The 24,292-nt window shown below is 41.0% G+C and overlaps 1 protein-coding gene across 1 annotated transcript in view; it reads left to right on the forward strand.

Annotated features, from left to right (window-relative positions):
- The window catches only part of ipo11 (importin 11), a 245,623-nt gene that overhangs the window by 151,678 nt on the left and 69,653 nt on the right, over positions 1-24,292 (forward strand). Inside the window, exons 24-26 of the mRNA XM_046346795.1 lie at positions 14,168-14,263; positions 15,830-15,943; positions 20,770-20,891. Of these exons, the coding sequence (XP_046202751.1) occupies positions 14,168-14,263; positions 15,830-15,943; positions 20,770-20,891 (332 nt within the window). The remainder of the gene's footprint in view (positions 1-14,167; positions 14,264-15,829; positions 15,944-20,769; positions 20,892-24,292) is intronic.

The raw sequence follows: 24,292 nt of genomic DNA on the forward strand, positions 1-24,292 counted from the left end.
GGAAGGTTGAACACTAGACGGGCTGCGGCGTTCTGGATGAGTTGTAGGGGTTTAATGGCACAGGCAGGGAGCCCAGCCAACAGCGAGTTGCAGTAATCCAGACGGGAGATGACAAGTGCCTGGATTAGGACCTGCGCCGCTTCCTGTGTGAGGCAGGGTCGTACTCTGCGGATGTTGTAGAGCATGAACCTACAGGAACGGGCCACCGCCTTGATGTTAGTTGAGAACGACAGTTTGTTGTCCAGGATCACGCCAAGGTTCTTAGCGCTCTGGGAGGAGGACACAATGGAGTTGTCAACCGTGATGGCGAGATCATGGAACGGGCAGTCCATCCCCGGGAGGAAGAGCAGCTCCGTCTTGCCGAAGTTCAGCTTGAGGTGGTGATCCGTCATCCACACTGATATGTCTGCCAGACATGCAGAGATGCGATTCGCCACCTGGTCATCAGAAGGGGGAAAGGAGAAGATTAATTGTGTGTCGTCTGCATAGCAATGATAGGAGAGACCATGTGAGGTTATGACAGAGCCAAGTGACTTGGTGCATAGCGAGAATAGGAGAGGGCCTAGAACAGAGCCCTGGGGGACACCAGTGGTGAGAGCGCGTGGTGAGGAGACAGATTCTCGCCACGCCACCTGGTAGGAGCGACCTGTCAGGTAGGACGCAATCCAAGCGTGGGCCGCGCCGGAGATGCCCAACTCGGAGAGGGTGGAGAGGAGGATCTGATGGTTCACAGTATCGAAGGCAGCCGATAGGTCTAGAAGGATGAGAGCAGAGGAGAGAGAGTTAGCTTTAGCGGTGCGGAGCGCCTCCGTGATACAGAGAAGAGCAGTCTCAGTTGAATGACTAGTCTTGAAACCTGACTGATTTGGATCAAGAAGGTCATTCTGAGAGAGATAGCGGGAGAGCTGACCAAGGACGGCACGTTCAAGAGTTTTGGAGAGAAAAGAAAGAAGGGATACTGGTCTGTAGTTGTTGACATCGGAGGGATCGAGTGTAGGTTTTTTCAGAAGGGGTGCAACTCTCGCTCTCTTGAAGACGGAAGGGACGTAGCCAGCGGTCAGGGATAAGTTGATGAGCGAGGTGAGGTAAGGGAGAAGGTCTCCGGAAATGGTCTGGAGAAGAGAGGAGGGGATAGGGTCGAGCGGGCAGGTTGTTGGGCGGCCGGCCGTCACAAGACGCAAGATTTCATCTGGAGAGAGAGGGGAGAAAGAGGTCAGAGCACAGGGTAGGGCAGTGTGAGCAGAACCAGCGGTGTTGTTTGACTTAGCAAACGAGGATCGGATGTCGTCGATCTTCTTTTCAAAATGGTTGACGAAGTCATCTGCAGAGAAGGAGGAGGGGGGGGGGGGAGGAGGATTCAGGAGGGAGGAGAATGTGGCAAAGAGCTTCCTAGGGTTAGAGGCAGATGCTTGGAATTTAGAGTGGTAGAAAGTGGCTTTAGCAGCAGAGACAGAGGAGGAAAATGTAGAGAGGAGGGAGTGAAAGGATGCCAGGTCCGCAGGGAGGCGAGTTTTCCTCCATTTCCGCTCGGCCTTCCGGAGCCCTGTTCTGTGAGCTCGCATTGAGTCGTCAAGCCACGGAGCGGGAGGGGAGGACCGAGCCGGCCTGGAAGATAGGGGACATAGAGAGTCAAAGGATGCAGAAAGGGAGGAGAGGAGGGTTGAGGAGGCAGAATCAGGAGATAGGTTGGAGAAGGTTTGAGCAGAGGGAAGAGATGATAGGATGGAAGAGGAGAGAGTAGCGGGGAGAGAGAGCGAAGGTTGGGACGGCGCGATACCATCCGAGTAGGGGCAGTGTGGGAAGTGTTGGATGAGAGCGAGAGGGAAAAGGATACAAGGTAGTGGTCGGAGACTTGGAGGGGAGTTGCAATGAGGTTAGTGGAAGAACAGCATCTAGTAAAGATGAGGTCGAGCGTATTGCCTGCCTTGTGAGTAGGGGGAAGGTGAGAGGGTGAGGTCAAAAGAGGAGAGGAGTGGAAAGAAGGAGGCAGAGAGGAATGAGTCAAAGGTAGACGTGGGGAGGTTAAAGTCGCCCAGAACTGTGAGAGGTGAGCCGTCCTCAGGAAAGGAGCTTATCAAGGCATCAAGCTCATTGATGAACTCTCCGAGGGGACCTGGAGGGCGATAAATGATAAGGATGTTAAGCTTGAAAGGGCTGGTAACTGTGACAGCATGAAATTCAAAGGAGGCGATAGACAGATGGGTAAGGGGAGAAAGAGAGAATGACCACATGGGAGAGATAAGGATCCCTATGCCACCACCTTGCTCACCAAACAAAGTGCTGCATGCATTCATTCAATTCATTTCTTTGGAAAAGCTCTCAGCCGCTCAGCCGTTACCACGTTGACAACCTACATCGTCATTCATAAGCTTAAATTTTTTTAAAGTCAGCTTGCTAACTGTCATTTCTCTCCTACTTCAAACGCAATGAGGGATCTTTAAAATGGCATGGGATATTTTTTTCATTATGATTTTTAAATGCCTCCCTCATTGTCTGTCTGGCATGTTTTGATCTGACAACATGAAAAAAATGATGTTATTGTTAGAAGTTAAGCTCCCCTGGAAAATACTAGGAAAGAGCATTATTACGCTGGCCATGCAGGATCCATATTGGAATTCCATTACCTGGTTGTGTGTGAATTTGTGTTGTGTGTTTGTGTAATCCCTCGTGGAAAGATTCTGCGTGTAAACCGAAATAAATCTGTCGTGACTGAATTAGTGATGGGGGAAAAGTCTATATATAATAATATCTCAATATTATTTTGGCTGATATTATATTGATTATTGACTCTTTGTTTTTTGTTTTTTCTTCTTCTAGGTAGCGTTAGTTAGCACTAGTTGTACCTGACCAAAACGCCGGTATTTTTAATCCTATAGTTTATTCCCCATTTTATTTTAAAATAGTGAGCCCAACATGTTTTCAGCACATTTATTTCCATGTCTGAGAAACTCATTTTCTCATCTCTCTGCACCAGATAAACACTGATTGTACAAAACATTAGGAACACTTTTATTAATATTGAGTTGCACCACCTTTTGCCTTCATAACAGCCTCAATTCATCTGGGCACGGACTCTACAAGGTGTCAAGCATTCCACAGTGATGCTGGCCCATATTGACTCCAATGTTCCCAGTTGTGTTAAAACCTGTTGTGACCCGGGGGCAGTGTTTTCATTTTTGGGGAAAAAACATTCCCGTAGTAAACGGGATATTTTGTCAGGACAAGATGCTAGAATATGCATATAATTGACAGCTTAGGATAGAAAACACTCTAACGTTTCCAAAACTGTAAAAATATTTTTTGTGAGTATAACAGCACTGATGTTGCAGGCGATTGCCTGAGAAAAATCCAATCCAGAAGTGCCCCATGTTTTGAAAGCGCTGCGTTCCAATGAGTCCCTATTGAGCAGTGAATGGGCTATCAACCAGATTACACTTTCTCCGTATTCCCGGGGGTGTCTACAGCATTGTGACGTAGCTTTACACATTTATGTTGAAGAATAGCCGTAGGCGGCGACATTGCGCAAGTGGTCACCTGATGCCCCAGAGAGATTCTCGCGTAAAATACAGAGATAGCCATTACTCCAATCGGTCCTACTGAAAAACGAATTGCCCCGATGGATATATTATCGAATAGCATAATTAGATTATCGAATAACAACGTTTGCCATGTTCCTGTCGATATTACGGAGCTAATTTGGAATATTTTTCGCCGTTTTCATGACTGCAATTTCCGGGCGATTTCTCAGCCAAACGTGAAGAACAAACGGAGCTATTTCGCCTACAAAAATAATATTTTTGGAAAAAAGGAACATTTGCTATCTAACTGGGAGTCTCGTGAGTGAAAACATCCGAAGCTCATCAAAGGTAAACGATTTAATTTGATTGATTTTCTGATTTCCGTGAACAAGTTACCTGCTGCTAGCTGGACAAAATGCTATGCTAGGCTATCGATAAACTTACACAAATGCTTGTCTAGCTTTGGCTGTAAAGCATATTTAGAAAATCTGAGAAGACAGGGTGATTAACAAAAGGCTAAGCTGTGTCTCAATATATTTAATTTGTGATTTTCATGAATAGGAATATTTTCTAGGGATATTTATGTCCGTTGCGTTATGCTAATTTGTGTCAGGCGATGATTATGCTCCCGAATGCGGGAAGGGGAGTCAGTAGAGGTTGGCTGGATTTATTTTGGGTGGTGGACCATTCTTGAAACACACAGGAAACTGTTGAGTGAAAAACCCAGCAGCGCTGCAGTTCTTGACACTCAAACCATTGCATCCACTGCCATACCCAGTTCAGAGGCACGTCAATCTTGTCTTGTCCATTCAATGGCATACATGCACAATCCATGTCTCAAGACATAAAAATCCTTATTTAACCTGTCTCCCCCCTTCATCTACACTGATTTGAAGTGGATTTAACAATTGACATCAATAAGGGATCATAGCTTTCACCTGGATTCATCTGGTCAGTATACATGGAAAGAGCAAGTGTTCATAATGGAACCAACACTTTACATGTTGAGTTTATATTTTTGTTCAGTGTGTATGTATGTATGTATGTATGTATGTATGTATGTATGTATGTATGTATGTATGTATGTATGTATGTATGTATGTATGTATGTATGTATGTATGTATGTATGTATGTATGTATGTATGTATGTATGTATGCATGCATGTATGCATGTATGTATGTATGTATGCATGCATGCATGCATGCATGCATGCATGCATGTATGTACACTGAACAATAATATAAACACAACATGTACAACAAGTGTTGGTTTCATGAGCTGAAATGAAAAATCCCAGAAATGTTCCATAAACACAAAAAGCATATTTCTCGAAAATGTTGGGCGCAAATCTGTTTACATCCTGTGAGTGAGCATTTCTCCTTTGCCAAGATAATCCATCCCCCTGACAGGTGTGGCATATCAAAAAGCTTATTATACCTTCTGGATAGGACCCTTCATCTCAATTTCAGCCAAAAATGACATACCCAAATCGAACTACCTGTAGCTCAGGACCTGAAGCAAGAATATGCATATTATTGATACTATTTGAAAAGAAGCACTTTGACGTTTGTGTAGATGTGAAAATAATGTAGAAGAATATAACACAATAGATCTGTTAAAAGTTCAAACAAACAAAAAAAGTGTTTTCTACATATATATTTTTTCTTATTTGAAATGCAAAAGACAGGCCATTGAGATAGGATAATGTAGATGTTGTTCACAACAGGGCAACACGAGAAAGTGAGAGCTACATAATATTTAGTATGAAGTGTCCCTCACGAGTTTCCCCAAATATACCAAGTAGCCGAATTGGTACATTTTCAAGTACATAACCATAGAGAACATAAAATGCTTTGGTAATCAAAAATTAGGTTTACACACCCAGGAAAATAACAATAAATAATGAATCATTAGCTTCCCTACATAAAAAGGTACTAACATGAGATGTAACGAGAACACGGATCCAATGCCTCCCAACACACAAGTGAACTATTTAAGATAAGGGTAAGTTAGCAGCCAACACTGATCTAATGTCATAAGTACACACACCACTAACCACACACAAAGTGAATACTTTTTTAAATGTACAATTAGAGTATTTACAATACCCACAGTCCTCTACACAAGATAGTGCTGCTTATGCCAAGTGCTGCTTATGCCAAGTCCCATAGCAGTCTCTTTTTGCTGTGAAGCAGAGAGAAGCAGCACAAGTAGTGCAGGTGATGGGATATTTCTTGTGGCAACGAATACAACGACTCCTCCCCGCTGTACTTTTTGGCCCTGAGGCACATTCAGGTCTGCAGTTACGTATTTTGGCAGGTGAACACCACTGGTGGCAGGAGTAGAGGGGACAGAAGGCGCTGCAGTGGACTCTGTGCTGTAGTCGGCAAGCTCCTGGATGAGCAGCTCTCTGAAGGCTGGCTGTGCATTCACCACAGCAATGTCGATGAAGTAATATAACAATGTCTTTTACCATTTCATTGTCTTGTGAGGAAAATTGTAGTAGCCTATCAGCGCGTCTGACATATCCACACCTCCCATGCTCTTGTTGTAATCCTTTACATCATCTGGAATGGGGACATTTTTATTGGTCCATGCCCCATTAGCGTCCTCACATGCTTACAATGTAGAGTGTGTGTGTGTGTGTGTGTGTGTGTGTGTGTGTGTGTGTGTGTGTGTGTGTGTGTGTGTGTGTGTGTGTGTGTGTGTGTGTGTGTGTGTGTGTGTGTGTGTGTGTGTGTGTGTGTGTGTGTGTGTATATATATATATATATATATATATATATATATATATATATATATTTATATATATTATTGTGTGTAACAATGTAGAATATATGTGTATGTATATTCTATAGTGTAGAATGTATGTGTAATAATATGTGTATTATATATATATTATACACACACACACATACTCATTGTAGAATATATATATTCTACAATGTGGTGTGTGTATGTATATAATATATATATATTTATTTATATAGATATAATATATATTTATGAATATTTATTTATTTATATATATATTATACACACACACACAGTTGAAGTCGGAAGTTTACATACACTTAGGTTGGAGTCATTAAAACTCGTTTTTCAACCAATCCACAAATGTCTTGTAACCTTTCTGGCGAAGGCGTTCTGCTAGTGACCCACCTTGACAACATTGTGTGAAATTGCAGAGCGCCAAATTCAAAATATAGAAAAGGTCATCTTCATCTCAAGACATCAGTCAGGAAGTTAAAGCTTCGTCGCAAATGGGTCTTCCGAATGGACAATGACCCCAAGCATACTTCCAAAGTTGTGGCAAACTGGTTTAAGGACAACAAAGTCAATGTATTGGAGTGGCCATCACAATGCTCCGGCCGTCAATCCTATAGAAAATGTGTGGGCAGAACTGAAAAGGCGTGTGGGAGCAAGGAGGCCGACAAACCTTACTCAGTTACACCAGCTCTGTCAGGAGGAATGGGCCAAAATTCACCCAACTTATTGTGGGAAGCTTGTGGAAGGCTACCCAAAACATTTGACCCAAGTTAAACAATTTAAAGGCAATGCTACCAAATACTAATTGAGTGTATGTAAACGTCTGACCCACTGGGAATGTGATGAAAGAAATAAAAGCTGAAATAAATAATTCTCTACTATTGTTCTGTCATTTCACATTCTTAAAATAAAGTGGTGATCCTAACTGACCTAAGACGGGGGATTAAATGTCAGGAATTGTGAATAACTGAGTTTAAATTTATTTGGCTAAGGTGTATGTAAACTTCCGACTTCAACTGTATGTATATATTGTAAAGCAGAGCCAAAATGCAGGTGTTTCAGCCTAGCTAAGTACTTGCTGTGTTAGTGGGGCAAGTCAGCAGAAAATACAGAATGTTTGAGCAAAACATTTCAGTTAGTCGATGATTCGTAACTTTTCAATAGATTTTTTGACCGATGCATCTTAAACATTTGAAACAGGGACCGATGTGTGTTGCTGAATCATCCCTATTAAAGAATTTAATCCCATTTGAGGACAGAAGCAGAACAACAGAGTGAAGAAGACTCAGCTCAGAGAACATTTTCACCCTCTCCGTTCTCACTAGCCTCTGTTTTATTCATTAGTTCACACCGTAGCAGAATGTTTTGCAATGGAAAACAAAAACGGGCATTTATTAGATAAATTCAGGTAGGCTCTTCCCTGTTCTGGCTGTTTGCCCAAGTGGGACCACCCTGACGGTGTTAATGCTCCCATTCGGTTTCACTTGGAACAGTTAGCTAGCAATCTAGATGGTTTCTCCACCCATCCACTGTTGATTGCATCACCAATCACCCCCCCCCTTTCAAAAGACAAGGTGTGTAACACCATTTTTACGTAATTGTATGATGCAATGAACCACTTTACAAGAGCAAATGCATTATCTTTATTTTTTGCCATAGAGAATCAGACAAAAATGTAGGCTACACGCTGCAACATTGGCATATTCAAGTCTGTCTCAATATACAAAACTTCCCCTTTAAGGCTCTCGTGGAGGAATGGTTGGTCACCCTTTATAGCCTATAAAATATTGTAACATTACAACCAAATACTTTTTATGTCTATATATAATAATTCCCTCCAGGGAATTAAGGGTGTCCTGTCATTCCTTGGACACTAAAATAATGTTCAAAAATCAATTCTGGGACAGATCCTAAATTCATACAACCACTGCACATTACTAAATGTGACAAAACAATGAGGCTGATGCAACAGATCTGACTGTTTAACTTAATGTTGATAACTTTTTAGTTCTGACAAATTTACGATCGCTCAACACCTGTTGAATATGGCCGGTGTCAGTAAACGTTAGCAAAAAAACATAATTAAATTGTTGCCAGTAGCGCAGTTGCGGAGAACCAACGCTCTGAATAACAAATAAACTGCCTAACCAGTGCTGCTAAGACGAATAGAATGGTCAGGTGAGCGGTTCCCTCATTTGTGTCTGGAAGTAGCAAGCAAGCTAGCCAACGTTAGCCAGTTTGCTTGACTGCTGCTGTTGGGTTGATCCGAGTGTTCTGACCTTACTCCTCCGCCAAAGCGTCCAATGTGGGCCCCGAAACGCTCTGAATTTACAAATGGACAATCTGACAACGAGTTTACGAAAGCCCAGAGTGCACTCTGAGCACATAGTATAAACCAGCTTTTAGTCTTTTTTTTTTTAGTACATGGCCTCACGTGAATATGAATCGAGCCGGTAGGTCACATATTATAAGTGCAACAATGCAGGCTACATGTGAAGGTTCAAAAAGGACATGACCTGGAATACACCATTCTCAAACGTGCACATGAGCGGTTTCCTGTGACAGTGATGAAAAATATCTGTTAGAAACTAAGAAAGAGAGGGAGATCTAAAGATGCATCATCTAGCATGGGTTACTTGCATGACTAGAATTATGCCTTTGGCTGCTGGGCAATACAATTATGTTGATTTGAAAACCAATAGAATATGAGAAGAATGTTGGTTTCAATGGCGTATGAAGTGTTTAGAAAATAATTTTGTTGTTGTATTTTGGGCTAAGTTACTTTGAAACGAGGTAAGACATGCTTCATAAAATTACAGAAGTCCATGTTTTAAACAATTAAGTTTATGGTTAAATAGTGTCAGAATGACTGCCGCAGCTCAGATTCAATGTGGGTGTTATGCTGTGCGCACTCTCGGGTGACCATTTGATCTGAACTAACCTTGCCTCTAGTATGTCGACAGAATCAAGCCTTTAGACATTGTTAATTATCCTTCATTATATTTATCAAACATGACTGGTGTTTAGCCCATATTTATGTAATTAAAGTTTGGCTCCATTTTCTGGTGCCTCATGTCAGCATTGGTTTGGACATGAGGCTTTTTGACTCGTCTCAGACGAAAACCAGCGTTAATGTCGAGCCCTGGCTGAAATGTTCCATTAAGTTGTTTTGTATCGTGGTGTCAAATGTTTGAAGTTGAAAGATCAAACGAAGTGAAATGTTGAAAAGTATTAGAGGGAGAGGCTATCGAAATAGTACAATTCTGAGAATATGTTAAACTGTGGAGAGGTCAGGGGTTATGTCCTGATTGTGTCTTTGATCATGGTGTTGTGGCAGAGGAGAGGAGAGGAGTCTTTAGATCAGATGCCCTGCTATTCATGTCATAACACACACACACACACACACACACACACACACACACACACACACACACACACACACACACACACACACACACACACACACACACACACACACACACACACACACACACACACACACACACACACACACACACACACACACACACACACACACACACAAAACAAAACAAACACATACTTACACACAAACTCATTCATATCGTTTATCCACTATCCTATGTTAACTAGGGCTGGGAATTGCCAGGGACCTCAAAATATGATATTATCATGATACTTATGTGCTGATTCGATGTGTATTGTGATTCTCACTATTTTATGTGTTGCGATTCAATATACCAATTTTATTGCAATTTGATGGTCGAGAATGTATTCATACCCTTTATTCCACATTTTTGTTCCAGCCTGAATTCAGAATGAATTAAATGTATGTTTTTTTTTCCTCACCCATCTACACTCAAATGTTTTGAAAATGAAATACAGATATCTCATTTACTTAAGTATTCACACCCATGTTAGAATCACTTTTGAAAGCAATAACAGTGGTGATTATTTCTGGGTAAGAATGGTACTCTGTAATGTGTTGTACTGGATTAGCCTGAAACCTAACACTTTGTATTCAGGATAAAAAGTTAATTTCTTTGCCAACATTTTTGCTGTTTTACTTTAGTGCCTAGTTGCAAACAGGATGCATGTTTTGGAATATTTTCATTCTGTACATGCTTCCTTTTCACTCTGTCAGTTAGGTAGTATTGTGTAGGAAATACAATGTTTTGACATCAACAGATTTCTCCTATCACAGTCATTCAGTTTTGTAACTGTTTTAAAGTCACCATTGGCCTCATGGTGAAATCCCTGAGCAGTTTCCTTCCTCTCCGGCAACTGAGTTGGAAAGGATGCCTGTATTTCTAGTGACTGGGTGTGTTAATCCACCATACAAGGTGTAATTAATAACTTCACCATGCTCAAAAGAATATTTAATGTCTGGTATTATTTTTTTACCATCTACCAATGGGTGCCCTTCTTTGAGAGCCATTGGAAAACCTCCCTGTTCTTTGTGGTTGAATCTGTTTTTTGAAATTCACTGCTCTACTGAGGGGACCTTACAGATCATTCTATGTGTGGGATAGAGATGTGAGGTAGTCATTCAAAAATCATGGCAAACACTATTATTGCACGCAAAGTGAGTCCATGCAACTTATTATGTGACTTTAGCAAATGTTTACTCCTGCATTTATTTAGGCTAACCATAACAAAGGGGTTGAATACTTCACCTTACCGTGAGATGCTTACTTACAAGTCCTTAACCAACAATGCAGTTCAAGAAAGGGTTGAGAAAATAAGTACATTCAAGTAAAAATAGTAAAATAAAAATAAAAAGTAACACAGCTATATACGTGACTCACCACCTGGATTCGGTCTTATGTAGCAAAATTTGAAATTGTATTTTTTACATTGGATAAAAGTAGAGACTCAGAGCTACCAAATGCTATATCATACACTGCATTTGAGGAAAGTAATGCTGCTTTGAAAGTTGATCAACTTGTAAACTCACTTTTGAGAAAATGGCCTTTGAATGTTTTGGTATCTCGTGAAGAGCTCTTCTTTGTCCTCCCACTTCGACTTGTTCACACCCTCTTAAGCTTTAGTCCCACTGATCTCGTTTTGCTCTCGGAGTGCACACTTGACGCTCTGGCCAATGATTTGTTTACCTATGGATAACATGAAACCAGCTCTGCTGTCAACAATTTCATTACGCTTTTTTTCAGATGTTTACTGACACTGGCCATATTCAACGGGTTTTGTACACGCGTCATGTAACGAGCCAGCCAGCTAATGTTAGCCAGTTAAACAACAATGAACAGTGCTAACAATGCCACAGTGCTGGTACCTAATCAACCAGGTTCAATGTTAGCTAGCTAACATTAGGCTCTATCTAGAAAAGCAAATGGTTCTGGGATACGAATAGTGTCAGCTAGGGAGCCAGCCAGCTAACATTAGCTAGCTAACTATACTTTAGCTTAAGACATATTGGTAGCTAGCTAGGTAAACAATGAACATAGATAGGTAAACAAAGCGTAAGTTCACACACGTCACGTAACATTAGCTAGCAAGCCAGCCAGCTAATGTTAGCTAGGTAAACAACAATTAACACAGTGCCAACAATACCACAGTGCTGGGAGCTAAACAACCAGGTTCAATGTTAGCTAGCTAACATTAGGCTCTAACTAGAAAAGCAATCAGCTCCGCAATACAAATAATATCAGTTATGGAGCAAACCAACTAACAATACACTTTAGCTTAAGACAGGTAAACAATGAACCTAGCTAGGTAAACAACGTTTAAGATCACACACGTCACTTAACGTTAGCTAACGAGCCAGCCAGCTAACTTTAGCTAATTAAACAACAATGAACACAGTGTCAAATCATGTTACTACCCTGCATGAATACGTCTCTGGGATACGAATAATAACATCAGCTAGGGAGCCAGCCAGCTAACTAACAGTACACTTTAGCTTGAAATGAAACCACTTTGTCAAAATTAAAAATGTGTACTATCTGAAAATGTAGCTAACTATCTTACCTGCATGCATCATGGATGTGTCTTCCTGTCAGGAAAGCCATACCATAGTTGCCCTTAGTTTGAAGATGTAATTCAGAGACCGGTGTTTTCTCCATCTCTTTAGCTATTATACTCTAATTCCACTGATTTCAAAACTTGATTTTCCAGAAAGTGGAAAGCAACACTTATGCAGCTCCACTACACAATACATTTAAAAAAAAGCTGTGTTCAACAAGATTACCAACACAGACTGATGAGCTCAAATAGACAGACACCTTCAATATGGCAGACCAATTCAAACTCCTCTCTCGGCATGTCCAGCCCACTCATTATCACAGCCAATCATGGCTAATGAGAAGGTTGCGTTCTTTTTCTGTGGTTTAACCAACAAGGCCCGTAATATAACAATTGCATTTGTATTTACATACGGCATACACGTTTGTTATAAAGGCACATGAATGTCCGACAAGGCATTTCTGCCAAAAAACACATTTTGATTTACGTTCAAATGGTTCTCATGTGAAGTCGTGACTTGCGACATACGCTTAGTATCCTGAATCGGGTCACATATACAGGGTGTACCGGTACCGAGTCAATGTGAGGGGGTACAGGTTAGTCGAGTTATTGTGTACATGTAGGTAGGGGTAAAGTGACTATGCATAGATAATAAACAGCAAGTAGCAGCAGTGTAAAAACAAAGGGGGGGTCAATGTAAATTGTCCAATAGATTAATTTTTCAGCATTCTTATGGCTTGGGAGTAGAAGCTGTTAAGGAGCATTTTGGTCTTAAACTTGGAGATCCGGTACCACTTGCCCGTGCGGTAGCAGAGAGAACAGTCTATGAATTGGGTGACTGGAGTCTTCGACAATTTTTGGGGCCTTCCTCTGATACCGCCTAGGATATAGTTCCTGGATGGTAGGAAGTTTGGCCCCAGTGATGTACTGGGTCGTACGCACTACCCTCTGTAGCCCCTTACGTTCAGATGCCAAGCAGTTGCCATACCAGGCGGTAATACAACCGGTCTGGATGCTCTCAATGGTGTAGCTGTAGAACTTCTTGAGGATCTAGGGACCCATGCCAAATCTTTTCAGTCTCCTGAGGGGGAAAATGTGTTGTCGTGCCTAGAAATTTTTAAAAACAATTAAATTACGAGTTGAAATTTAATTAACAGATGAGCACGACTGCCTTTTTGCATCTCCATCCCAAAGCCCTTGCTTGGAAGTGTACTTTGCCAGACTGCCAAGAACCTTGCCCTCATCTAGGCCAAGGTGGTGAGACACGGTCGTGATAACACCATAGGCCTTGTTGATCTCTGTACCAGACAGGATGCTCTTGCCTGCATACTTGGGGTCCAACATGTACGCTGTGGCGTGTATGGGCTTCAGGCAGAAGTCTGCGCTTTTTAAAATTTATTTTAGAACTGCAGTTTCCTCTGTTTACTACGGGAACGTTTTTTTCCAAAAATGAAAATACTGCCCCCTAGTCACAACAGGCTAACTAGCTAGTTTTAGACCTTGGGGTAGGTGTTCTCTTCCAGGCTGTTCATTCTAGGGTTGAAGTACAGTTTCGGGCACAGGACCTGGAAATAGAGGTTTTCACAGGTCCAAAAAGTCGAACCCTTTCCCGAAATTATCCTGGGGCTTTCCCACCCAGACCGATATGTATAAAATGTTTGTTTTTTAAATATACATAACTTTTCCAAACGGACCAGAGGTCAACAAGACCCTTTCTGTATAGACCTTGTCAGGGCCACACCCGGTCCGATATGAGTGAGGAAATAAGCAGAAAAGTACTTTTTTAGCTACCTTATTAAACTGAGCTGATAAAGCACGAGAGGGAGGAGCCGTTCTAGTAGGACAATGAGTGATCAACCAACCAAGCCGCATCGCGTTATAGTCGACTAATAGCTGTCTCTTTTCTCTCTCTCTGTAGGTGGTAGAAGTAGCTCTGAAGGTTAGCCCCGTGTTAGGAGCCCACATGTTCCAGCCCCTGCTGCCTTCTGTCTTCAGAGGGATCGTGGATGGAGAGGTGAGCTACCTGTTAATGCTTTGTACCTGTTCTGGAGCTGGGCTTTGGTGCAACCAGGGTAGCTAAATTCCAGTAGCTTTCCAAAAATTCACGGGTTTTCCAGAAATCCTGGTTGGCGATTTGGGGAAAGTTACCCGCATTTTTGCAACCTTAGTCTGTCTCTCTCTCTTTCTCTTTTTCTCTATCTTATGAGAGCTCTGCTTTAACTGCTATGGCTACCTGTCAGAACCTTCCATAGGAACCTTTAGTCTCTCACTCACTCACTCACTATGGGTTCCCCTTATGTCGTTCCCTGTCGAATACTAAAGGACTAAATTGAATGACAGTATAAGCCATTTAGCGTGTATAAAACATTATACTCTTTCCATGACAGACTGATCAGGTGATTTCAGGTTGAAAGCTACTTCAATCAGTGTAGAGGAAGGGGTGGAAATAGGTTTAAAGGATTTTGAACCCTTGAGACATGGATTGTGTATGTGTCATTCAGAGGCTGAATGGGCAAGGCAAAATATTTAATTGCCTTTGAACGGGGTATTGGTAGTAGGTTCCAGGTGCCTCCGGTTTATGTGAAGAACAGCAACTCTACTGGGTTTTTCACGCTCAACTTTTTCCTATGTGTTATGTGTATTAAGAATGGTCCGCCACCCAAAGGACATCCAGTCAACTTGACACAACTCTGGAAGCATTGGAGTCAACATGGGCCAGAATCCCTGTGCGCTTTCGACACCTTTTAAAGTCCATGCCCTGACGAGTTCAGGCTGTTCTGAGGGCAAAAGGAGGGTGCAGCTCAATATTAGGAAGGTGTTCTTGATGTTTTGTACACTGTGTATGTTTTTGGTTTAAAGGAACATAATTGACCAACGTCAGTTTAATTATTACAATTCCATTTCGTTCCGTTTTTTTCTTTGAACTCAATGTACAGTTTCTCTCGCAATCGAGAGGGATAGAGATCAGAGGTTTCTCTACCTGAAAATACATGATATAAGCAATTGATATTTGATATTCAGCAGTCATAAAAGTATGCCTTATTTAATTTGAAGATCTACTGAAAAAGTGATTTTGTCAGACAGCATAGGCAGCAGCTCTATAGAGATGATGACTTGGAATTCAATTAAATCAAATCAAACAAAAGTAATTCACACAACTGAAATATTTTTAGTGAAGTAATGTGAATAAATTATAGTTAATAATTTGAGTGGTAATGGACAGTCACTACCATTATGGGGCTTTTATTAATTGTTTTCTGTTTTACAGCATTCAACTGACAAAATGCATAATCAATTTAATGTTTTTTGTTTTTAAATATATCGAAACTGAAATCCTTGATGATTTTTTAATAATCGAAAACGAACCAACCTCAAAAACCGCTAATTGCTCAGCACTACTGTATGTCAAACTCATACAATTACCTTGACTGGTTTGTTCTGAAAGCGCTCAAGGTTTTATGCTTTCATCAGTTACCTTGGCATATACTGTACTTATTCATTGACAGTAATACGTACATGCTCCTCTCCACATCGGTGTTTTCAGCATTAACCCTGTTCTTTCTTGTGTGTGTGTTTGTAGCGGTACCCGGTGGTGATGTCCACCTACCTGGGCATCATGGGAAGAGTCCTGCTGCAGAACGCTAGTTTCTTCTCCTCTCTCCTCACACAGATGGCCAGCGAGTACAACCAGGAGGTGAGACACCTTGCCAACTAGTAGAGTGGTGGAATGGTAGGCATATTGGATGTACCGTATGGCCCGTAACTCTAACCAGGAGGTTACATCATTTAACCCCCCTCTCCCGTAATTGAGCTTTGTTACCGCCGTAGTACTTAAAGCAACAAACATTTTCCCAAGATGCCTTTTTGTTTAGATGTTTATTTATATTCACCCTCTATTGTCTGTACAACTTTTCTTTAGCGACGGAGAATAAATGAGAAAGAAATTCTGCTCCCCTTCAACAGCAGCCAAAATGATTAAATCACGTTCAGTCCACCACAGTATTCAGACCTCTTGACTTTTTACACATTTTGTTACATTATAGCCTTTTTCTAAAAATGGATTAAATTAATACAAATCCTCAGCAATCTACACACAATACCCCATAATGACAAAGCGTAAACAGGTTTTCATACATTTTTGAAAATGATCATCCTTGATCATTGATCATCCTTGAGATCTTTCTACAGCTTGGAGTCCACCTGTGGTAAATTGCATTGATTGGATATGATTTGGAAAGACACTCAGTTGGCAGTGCATGTCAGAGAAAAAACCAAGCCATGAGCTTGAAGGAATTGTCTGTAAAGCTCTGAGACAGGATTGTATCGAGGGGAAGGGTACCAAAAAATGTCTGCAGCATTGAAGGTCTCCAAGAACACAGTGGCCTCAATCATTCTTAAATGGAAGACGTTGAGAACCACCAAGACTCTTCCTAGAACTGGCCACCCGGGCAAACTGAGCAATCGGGGGAGAAGGGCCTTGGTCAGGGAGGTGACCAAGAAGCCGATGGTCACTCTGTGGCGATGGGAGAACCTTACAGAAGGACAACCATCTCTGCAGCACTCCACCAATCAGGCCTTTATGGTAGAGTTGTCAGACAGAAGCCACTCCTCAGCAAGATGGGCCATGGTCAGGGAGGTGACCAAGAACCCAATGGTCACTCTGACAGAGCTTCAGAGTTCCTCTATGGAACTCTTGTGGGTAGATTGATGCATTCATTATAGAATAAGGCTGTTATGTAACAAAATTTGGAAAAAGTATTGGGGTCTGAATACTTTCCAAATGCACTGTATATGCCTGTTTGTCTGCTATGCTAATAGTTTTGAGATGTCTGTAGGTTAACTATCTCTGCTAATGCTAAAGTCACCACACTGTACAGATCAGGCCCTGCTGGGTGCATAGGCCATCCAGTTGTGATCCAGGCAGCAGCGGCCGAGATTAAGCATGGGTGCCAGTCTTTTGACTTGCGCCAAATCCTTGATTGTTTTAGATTCTTGTTTGGCTAGGAAACAGCATATGAGACGGCTGAGGCAGAAGGTGAAACGGCTTGCAGCCCTGGTTACTAGCATAAACCTGTGTAAACATCCACATGCCTCTTAGTCACTACGACCTGCTGGCCTACTCTGATCAGGGGATCAGTTTGCCAAACCCTGCTACTTGTTCACAAAAATAAGCACAAGGGAGTTCCAGGAGTCCCTCTGAGAAGCAATTTGGGTCAGATTGTATTTTTATGTGGAGCCTATACATGCATGCATCTCTGTTGATTTTTATACCAAAAATTAAGAAAGTGGGATTGAGGGCAGTCTTTCCATTGTTGACACTGAGGCTTGTCAACAAGTCTTGACTTGTAAAAGGCCTTGCAGTTGAAATGTCGATCTTGACAATTCTCCTTGCAATCCCCTTATCTATGTTTTCCAACAGTATATGCCCCCAGGGTCTTCGTGCAACTTTATTTCACTAGTTTGTGGATTACAGTCAAACTTTCTGGGCTTGTTTGAGTAGAAAATTAAAGGCTAATGGATTGGGAGGGAATGGTTTGGACGATTGATTCCCGACCAGGGGATAAATGCACAGTTAGGTCTCATTAGGCCTACAAATCCAAACAGAGTTTAAGAACCTTTGATACAGACTTTGCTATAGGGAGTTGGCTGTTTGTCTTTCCTCTGGGTACCCCTTTCCCTGATGGAAATGGAGGATGGAGTTCGGTGGGAAACTCAAACCAGACAACCTTGTGGTCCACCAGGGACCAAATTATAGATGCGCTATATACAGTAGATATACAGTTGAAGTCGGAAGTTTACATACACCTTAGACAAATACATTTAAATTCAGTTTTCCAGACAATTAATCCTAGTAAAAATGCCCTGTCTTAGGTCAGTTAGGATCACCATTTTATTTTAAGAATGTGAAATGTCAGAATCATAGTAGAGAATGATTTGAGCTTTTATTTATTTCATCACATTCCCAGTGGGTCAGACGTTTACATACATGCAATTAGTATTTGGTAGCATTGCCTTTAAATTGTTTAACTTGGGTCAAACGTTTCGGGTAGTCTTCCACAAGCTTCTCACAATAAGTTGGGTGAATTTTGGCCCATTCCTCCTGACAGAGCTGGTGTAACTGAGTCAGGTTTATAGGCCTCCTTGCTTGCACATACTTTTTCAGTTCTGCCCACACTTTTTCTATAGATTTGAGGTCAGGGCTTTGTGATGTCCACTCCAATACCTTGACTTCGTTGTCCTTAAGCAATTTTGCCACAACTTTGGAAGTATGCTTGGGGCCATTGTCCATTTGGAAGACCCATTTGCGACCAAGCTTTAAATTCCTGACTGATGTCTTAAGATGTTGCTTCAATATAGCCACATAATTTTACTCCCTCATGATGCCGTCTATTTTGTGAAGTGCCCCAGTCCCTCCTGCAGCAAAGCACCCCCACAACATGATGCTGCCACCCCCCGTGCTTCACGGTTGGGGTGGTGTTCATTGGCTTGCAAGCCTTCCCTTTTTCCTCCAAACATAACGATGGTCATTATGGATAAGCAGTTCTATTTTTGTTTCATCGGACAAGGACATTTCTCCAAAACGTACGATCTGTGTTCCCATGTCCAGTTGCAAACCATAGTCTGGCTTTTTCATGGCGGTTTTGGAGAAGTGGCCTCTTCCTTGCTGAGCGGCCTTTCAGGTTATGCCGATATAGGACTCGTTTTACTGTGGATATAGTTGCTTTTGTACCTGTTTCCTCCAGCATCTTCACAAGGTTCTTTGCTGTTGTACCAAAGTACGTTCGTCTCTAGGAGACAGAACGTGTCTCTTTCCTGAGTGGTTTGACGGCTGCGTGGTCCCATGGTGTTTATACTTGCGTACTATTGTTTGTACAGAATAACATGGTACCTTCAGGCGTTTGGAAATTTCTCCCAAGGATGAACCAGACATATGGAGGTCTCCCCCCAAAAATTCTGAGGTCTTGATTTCTTTTGATTTTCCCACAATGTCAAGCAAAGAGGCACTGTTTGAGGAATGTCTTGAAATACATCCACAGGTACACCTCCAATTGTCTCAAATTATGTCAATTAGCCTATCAGAACCTACTAAAGCCATGACATAATTTTCTGTAACTTTCCAAGCTTTTTAAAGGCACAGTCAACAGTATGTAAACTTCTGACCCACTGGAATTGTGATACAGTGAATTATAAGTGAAATAATCTGTCTGTAAACAATTGTTGGAAAAATGACATGTGTTATGCACAAAGTAGATGTCCTAACCGACTTGCCAAAACTATAGTTTGTTAATAAGACATTTTTGGAGTGATTGAAAAATGAGTTTTAATGACGCCAACCTGTATGCAAGTGTATGCAAACTTCCGACTTCAAGTGTATGTGTGTATGCATACGTGTGTGTGTATGTGTATACGTATATATATATATATATATATATATATATTGTATTTTTTTATCCCATAATGACAAAGCAAAAACGGGTTTAGACAGTTTTGCTATTTTATTCAAAATAAAAAAAACTTTATTACATTTACATAAGTATTCAGACCCTTTACTCAGTACTTTGTTGAAGCACCTTTGACAGTGATTACAGCCTCGTCTTCTTGGGTATGACACTACAAGTTTGGCACACCTGTATTTGGGGAGTTTCTCTCATTCTTCTCTGCAGATCCTCTCAACCTCTGTCAGGTTGGATGGAGAGTGTCGCTGCACATCTATTTTCATTTCAAGTATCTCCAGAGATGTTCGATCCAGTTCAAGTCCGAGCTCTGGCTGAGCCACTCAAGGACATTCAGAGACTTGTCCTGTAGCCACTCCTGCATTGTCTTGGCTGTTTGCTTAGGGTCATTGTCCTGACAAACCTGTCCCATAGCTCACAGACAATTCCTTTAAACCTCAATACTTGGATTTTGTTCTGACATGCACTGTCAACTGTGGGGACTTTATATAGACAGGTGTGTGTCTTTCCTAATCATGTCCATCAATTTAATTTACCACTGGTGGACTCCAATCAAGTTGTAGAAACATCTCAAGGATGATTAATGGAAATATGATTCACCGGGGCTCAATTTCGAGTCTCATAGCAAAGGGTCTGAATGCTGATGTAATTAAGGTATTTTTGTATATCAATTTTTTTATTTGAGAACATTTCTAAAAACCTGTTTCGCTTTGTCATTATGTGGTAATGTGTGTAGATTGAGGACATTATTTTATTTAATCAATTTTAGAATAAGGCTGAAACTTTACAATATGTGGAAAAAGTTAAGGGGTCTGAATACTTTCCTAATGCACTGTATACAGTAGGGTGTATCTCATAAGCTCTACTCTTCCATCAGTACTGATGTGACAAAATAGGTGAGAGCATTGTGGATGAAGACTAATAGCTGTTATGCTTTCACCTGTCCACTTCTTTTCTGTGACTTTGAAAGACAGAGGCCATTTCAGATGACTGATATGCTTGAACCTTGTGTTCTTGTTCTCTCTCTCTCTTGCTCTCTCTCCCTTTCTTTCTCACTTTCTCCCAGATTGGCCAGTTGTTAGGTGGTGTGATAGAGATGTGGGTTGACCGCATGGACAACATCACACAGCCGGAGAGGAGGAAACTGTCGTCTCTGGCTCTGCTCTCCCTCTTACCGTCAGACAACAGGTGAGGACACACCTAGCAAATTAGTTGGAGCGTTTCAGCTCTCTTTATTTCCATACCCTGACTCCCATTGGCTGACAAAAAAACACAGGTAGGCACACACACCAGCGTTTTTTCTGCATAGAAATGTATTGGGCTGGACGCTAAAGTGTTTTTTGGGCCGCCTATGTCCAAACAGTGTAAAAAATATATATATATAAATACCGGTCAAAAGTTTTAGAACACATACTCATTCAAGGTTTTATTTTATTTTTGCTATTTATGCATTGTAGAATAATAGTGACGACATCAAACTATTACATAACACATATGAAATCATGTAGTAACCAAAACAGTTTTAAACCAATCAAAATATATTTTAATTTTGAGATTCTTCAAATATTCACTCTTTGCCTTGATGACAGCTTTGCACACTCTTGGCATTCTCTCAACCTTGATGTAGTCACCTGGAATGCGTTTCAATGAACAGTTCTTAAAATTTAATTTGTGGAATTGATTTCCTTCTTAATACATTTGAGCCAATCAGTTGTGCTGTGACAAGGTAGGAGGTGTACAGAATATTTGGTAAAAGACCAAGTCCATATTGTGGCAAGAACAGCTCAAATAATCAAAGAGAAACGACAGTCCGTCATTACTTTAAGACATAAAGGTCAGTCAATCCGGAAAATATCTAGAACTTTGAAAGTTTCTTCAAGTGCAGTCGCAAAAACCATCAATCGCTATGATGAAACTGGCTCTCATGAGGACTGCCACAGGAATGGAAGACCCAGAGTTACCTCTGCTGCTGAGAGGATAAGTTCATTAGAGTTACCAGCCTCAGAAATTGCATCCCAAATAAACAGACACATGTTACCATCAACTGTTCAGATGAGACTGTGTGAATCAGGCCTTCATGGTCGAATTGCTGCAAAGAAAGCACTACTAAAGGACACCAAAAATAAGACTTGCTTGGGCCAAGACATGCGAGAAATGGACATTAGACTGTTGGAAATCTGTCCTTTTGGTCTGAACTCCAAATTTGAGATTTTTGGTTCCAACCACCGTGTCTTTGTGAGACGCAGAATAGTTGAACAGATGATCTCTGCATGTGTGGTTTCCACCGTGAGGCATGGAGGAGGTGTTTTGGTGTAGGGGTGCTTTGCTGGTGACACTGTCAGTTATTTATTTAGAATTCAAGGCACGATAAACCATCATGGCTACCACAGCATTCTGCAGCGATACTTCATCCCATCTAGTTTGGGCTTAGTGGGACTATCATTTGTTTTCAACATGACGTGGCAGCATCATGTTGTGGGGGTGTTTTGCTGCAGGATGGGACTGGTGCACTTCACAAAATAATCAAATCAAATTTATTTATATAGCCCTTCGTACATCACCTGATATCTCAAAGTGCTGTACAGAAACCCAGCCTAAAACCCCAAACAGCAAGCAATGCAGGTGTAGAAGGCATCCTGAAGAAAGAAAATGATGTGGCTATATTGAAGCAACATCTCAAGACATCAGTTAAAGCTTGGTCGCAAATGGGTCTTCCAAATGGACAATGACCCCAAGCATACTTCCAAAGTTGTGGCAAAATGGCTTAAGGACAACAAAGTCAAGGTATTGGAGTGGCCATCACAAAGCCCTGACTTCAATCCTATAGAACATTTGTGGGCAGAACTGAAAAGCATGTGCGAGCCAGGAGGCCTACAAACCTGACTCCGTTACACCAGCTCTGTCAGGGGGAATGGGCCAAAGTTCACCCAACTTATTGTGGTAAGCTACCCAAAACGTTTGACCCAAGTTAAACAATTTAAAGGCAATGCTACCAAATGCTAATTGCGTGTATGTAAACGTCTGACCCACTGGGAATATGATGAAATAAATAAAATCTGAAATAAATCATTCTTTATACTATTATTTCACATTCTTAAAATAAAGTGGTGATCCTAACTGACCTATGACAGGGAATTTTTACGAGGATTAAATGTCAGGAATTGTGAAAACTGAATTTAAATGTATTTGTCTAAGGTGTATGTAAACTTCCGACTTCAACTGTAGCTCCATTGTCTTTTATACATACTTTATATCTGGTTTTAGTTTAAAGTGATACCCTAGAATATTTGCAATGAGGCCTTCATCTTTTTCAACGGAGTCATATATACAATTTTTGTCTCTGCATCCAGCATGAAGAAAGTTAGAAGTAGTTTCACTAGCCAATGCTAACTAGTGTTAGTGCAATGTCTGGAAGTCTATGGTATCTACTAGCATGCTATGGTAATCTACTAGTTAGCAACTTCAAACTGTACGCAGAGACAAAATAACTGCAAGAAACTGGTAAATTATTTTTCTGAACAGCATGATGTTAACGGTTCATTTATATGCTTTGTCTAAATCTGTCTGCTCTATTGCCTTCTCACTGCTATCTGCATGATCAATCACAGACAGCAACATCTCAGCATGGAGCACAATTCACAATGCATGTATCTCACGTTAACTTTTTTTCTTTTGACAAAAAAGTTATTGTCAAGATTTTTTTTTTTATTGCAGTGCAGAGTTTTAAAAACAGCCTATTACTTGAATATAGCTGCTTTAAATCAGTGTGTGTGCAATTGCGGGACACAACAAAAAAGAAACCAATCCAAGCATCGCACAGTTCTGCTCCCTTAATGTCTCACTCACTCACTCAATTGCGTTCTGACAGCTCCCTCTACACACACGTGCTGTGTACACCTACATAAATAAATGCCTATAAAAACGTCTCTAACTGATGGGATACACAAGCTATATTCCTTGCCAAATTGAGGTTTATCTCAAATTCAAAATGGACTGGTTAACTGAAGTAGGAAAATGTTTTTTCCTGACAATGTCATTTTTGCTTAGGCTACTTTGCGGTTGTCACTAATTACCACAGCCGGTAAGTCAATATTGGCTGTATTGTAAAAATGTATGAAAGTAAACGTGCTTTTTTGTCTTAATTTAAGTTTAGGGTTTAGGCATAAGAGTAAACAGTACTGCGAGGAGCGCGTTTTTACATACAGACATTTGGAATAGCCTTCCCTTGGAGATGAAGCGAATAAAAAGTAAAAATAGCTTTAAAATGCGGGCAAAGTTTTTCATTCGGACAAGGTTGTCTAAGTAAGGGAAACCACTCCATTGCCCCTTGTGCCCCCTACTGCTGGTCAGTTGTATTTATTTGAAGGATCGGTATGATGTGCGATCACTAGATTGTTTTAATGTGAAATGAGTATGTTTGATTTTTAAGGTTAGGGAGAAGTGCAGTGAATAGTTCTACTTTTTAGGATGACAATGTAATGAATGTATATATGGTTGTTTGTAATTTTGTCTTGTCTTTTAATCATTATGTGTTAGTTATTTTTTACCTTCGAGGACCACTTTGGAGATAAGTGTTTTAATGAATACTT

The sequence above is a fragment of the Oncorhynchus gorbuscha genome, linkage group LG04, assembly GCF_021184085.1.
Source record: "Oncorhynchus gorbuscha isolate QuinsamMale2020 ecotype Even-year linkage group LG04, OgorEven_v1.0, whole genome shotgun sequence".
NCBI classification, from domain to species: Eukaryota; Metazoa; Chordata; class Actinopteri; order Salmoniformes; family Salmonidae; genus Oncorhynchus; species Oncorhynchus gorbuscha.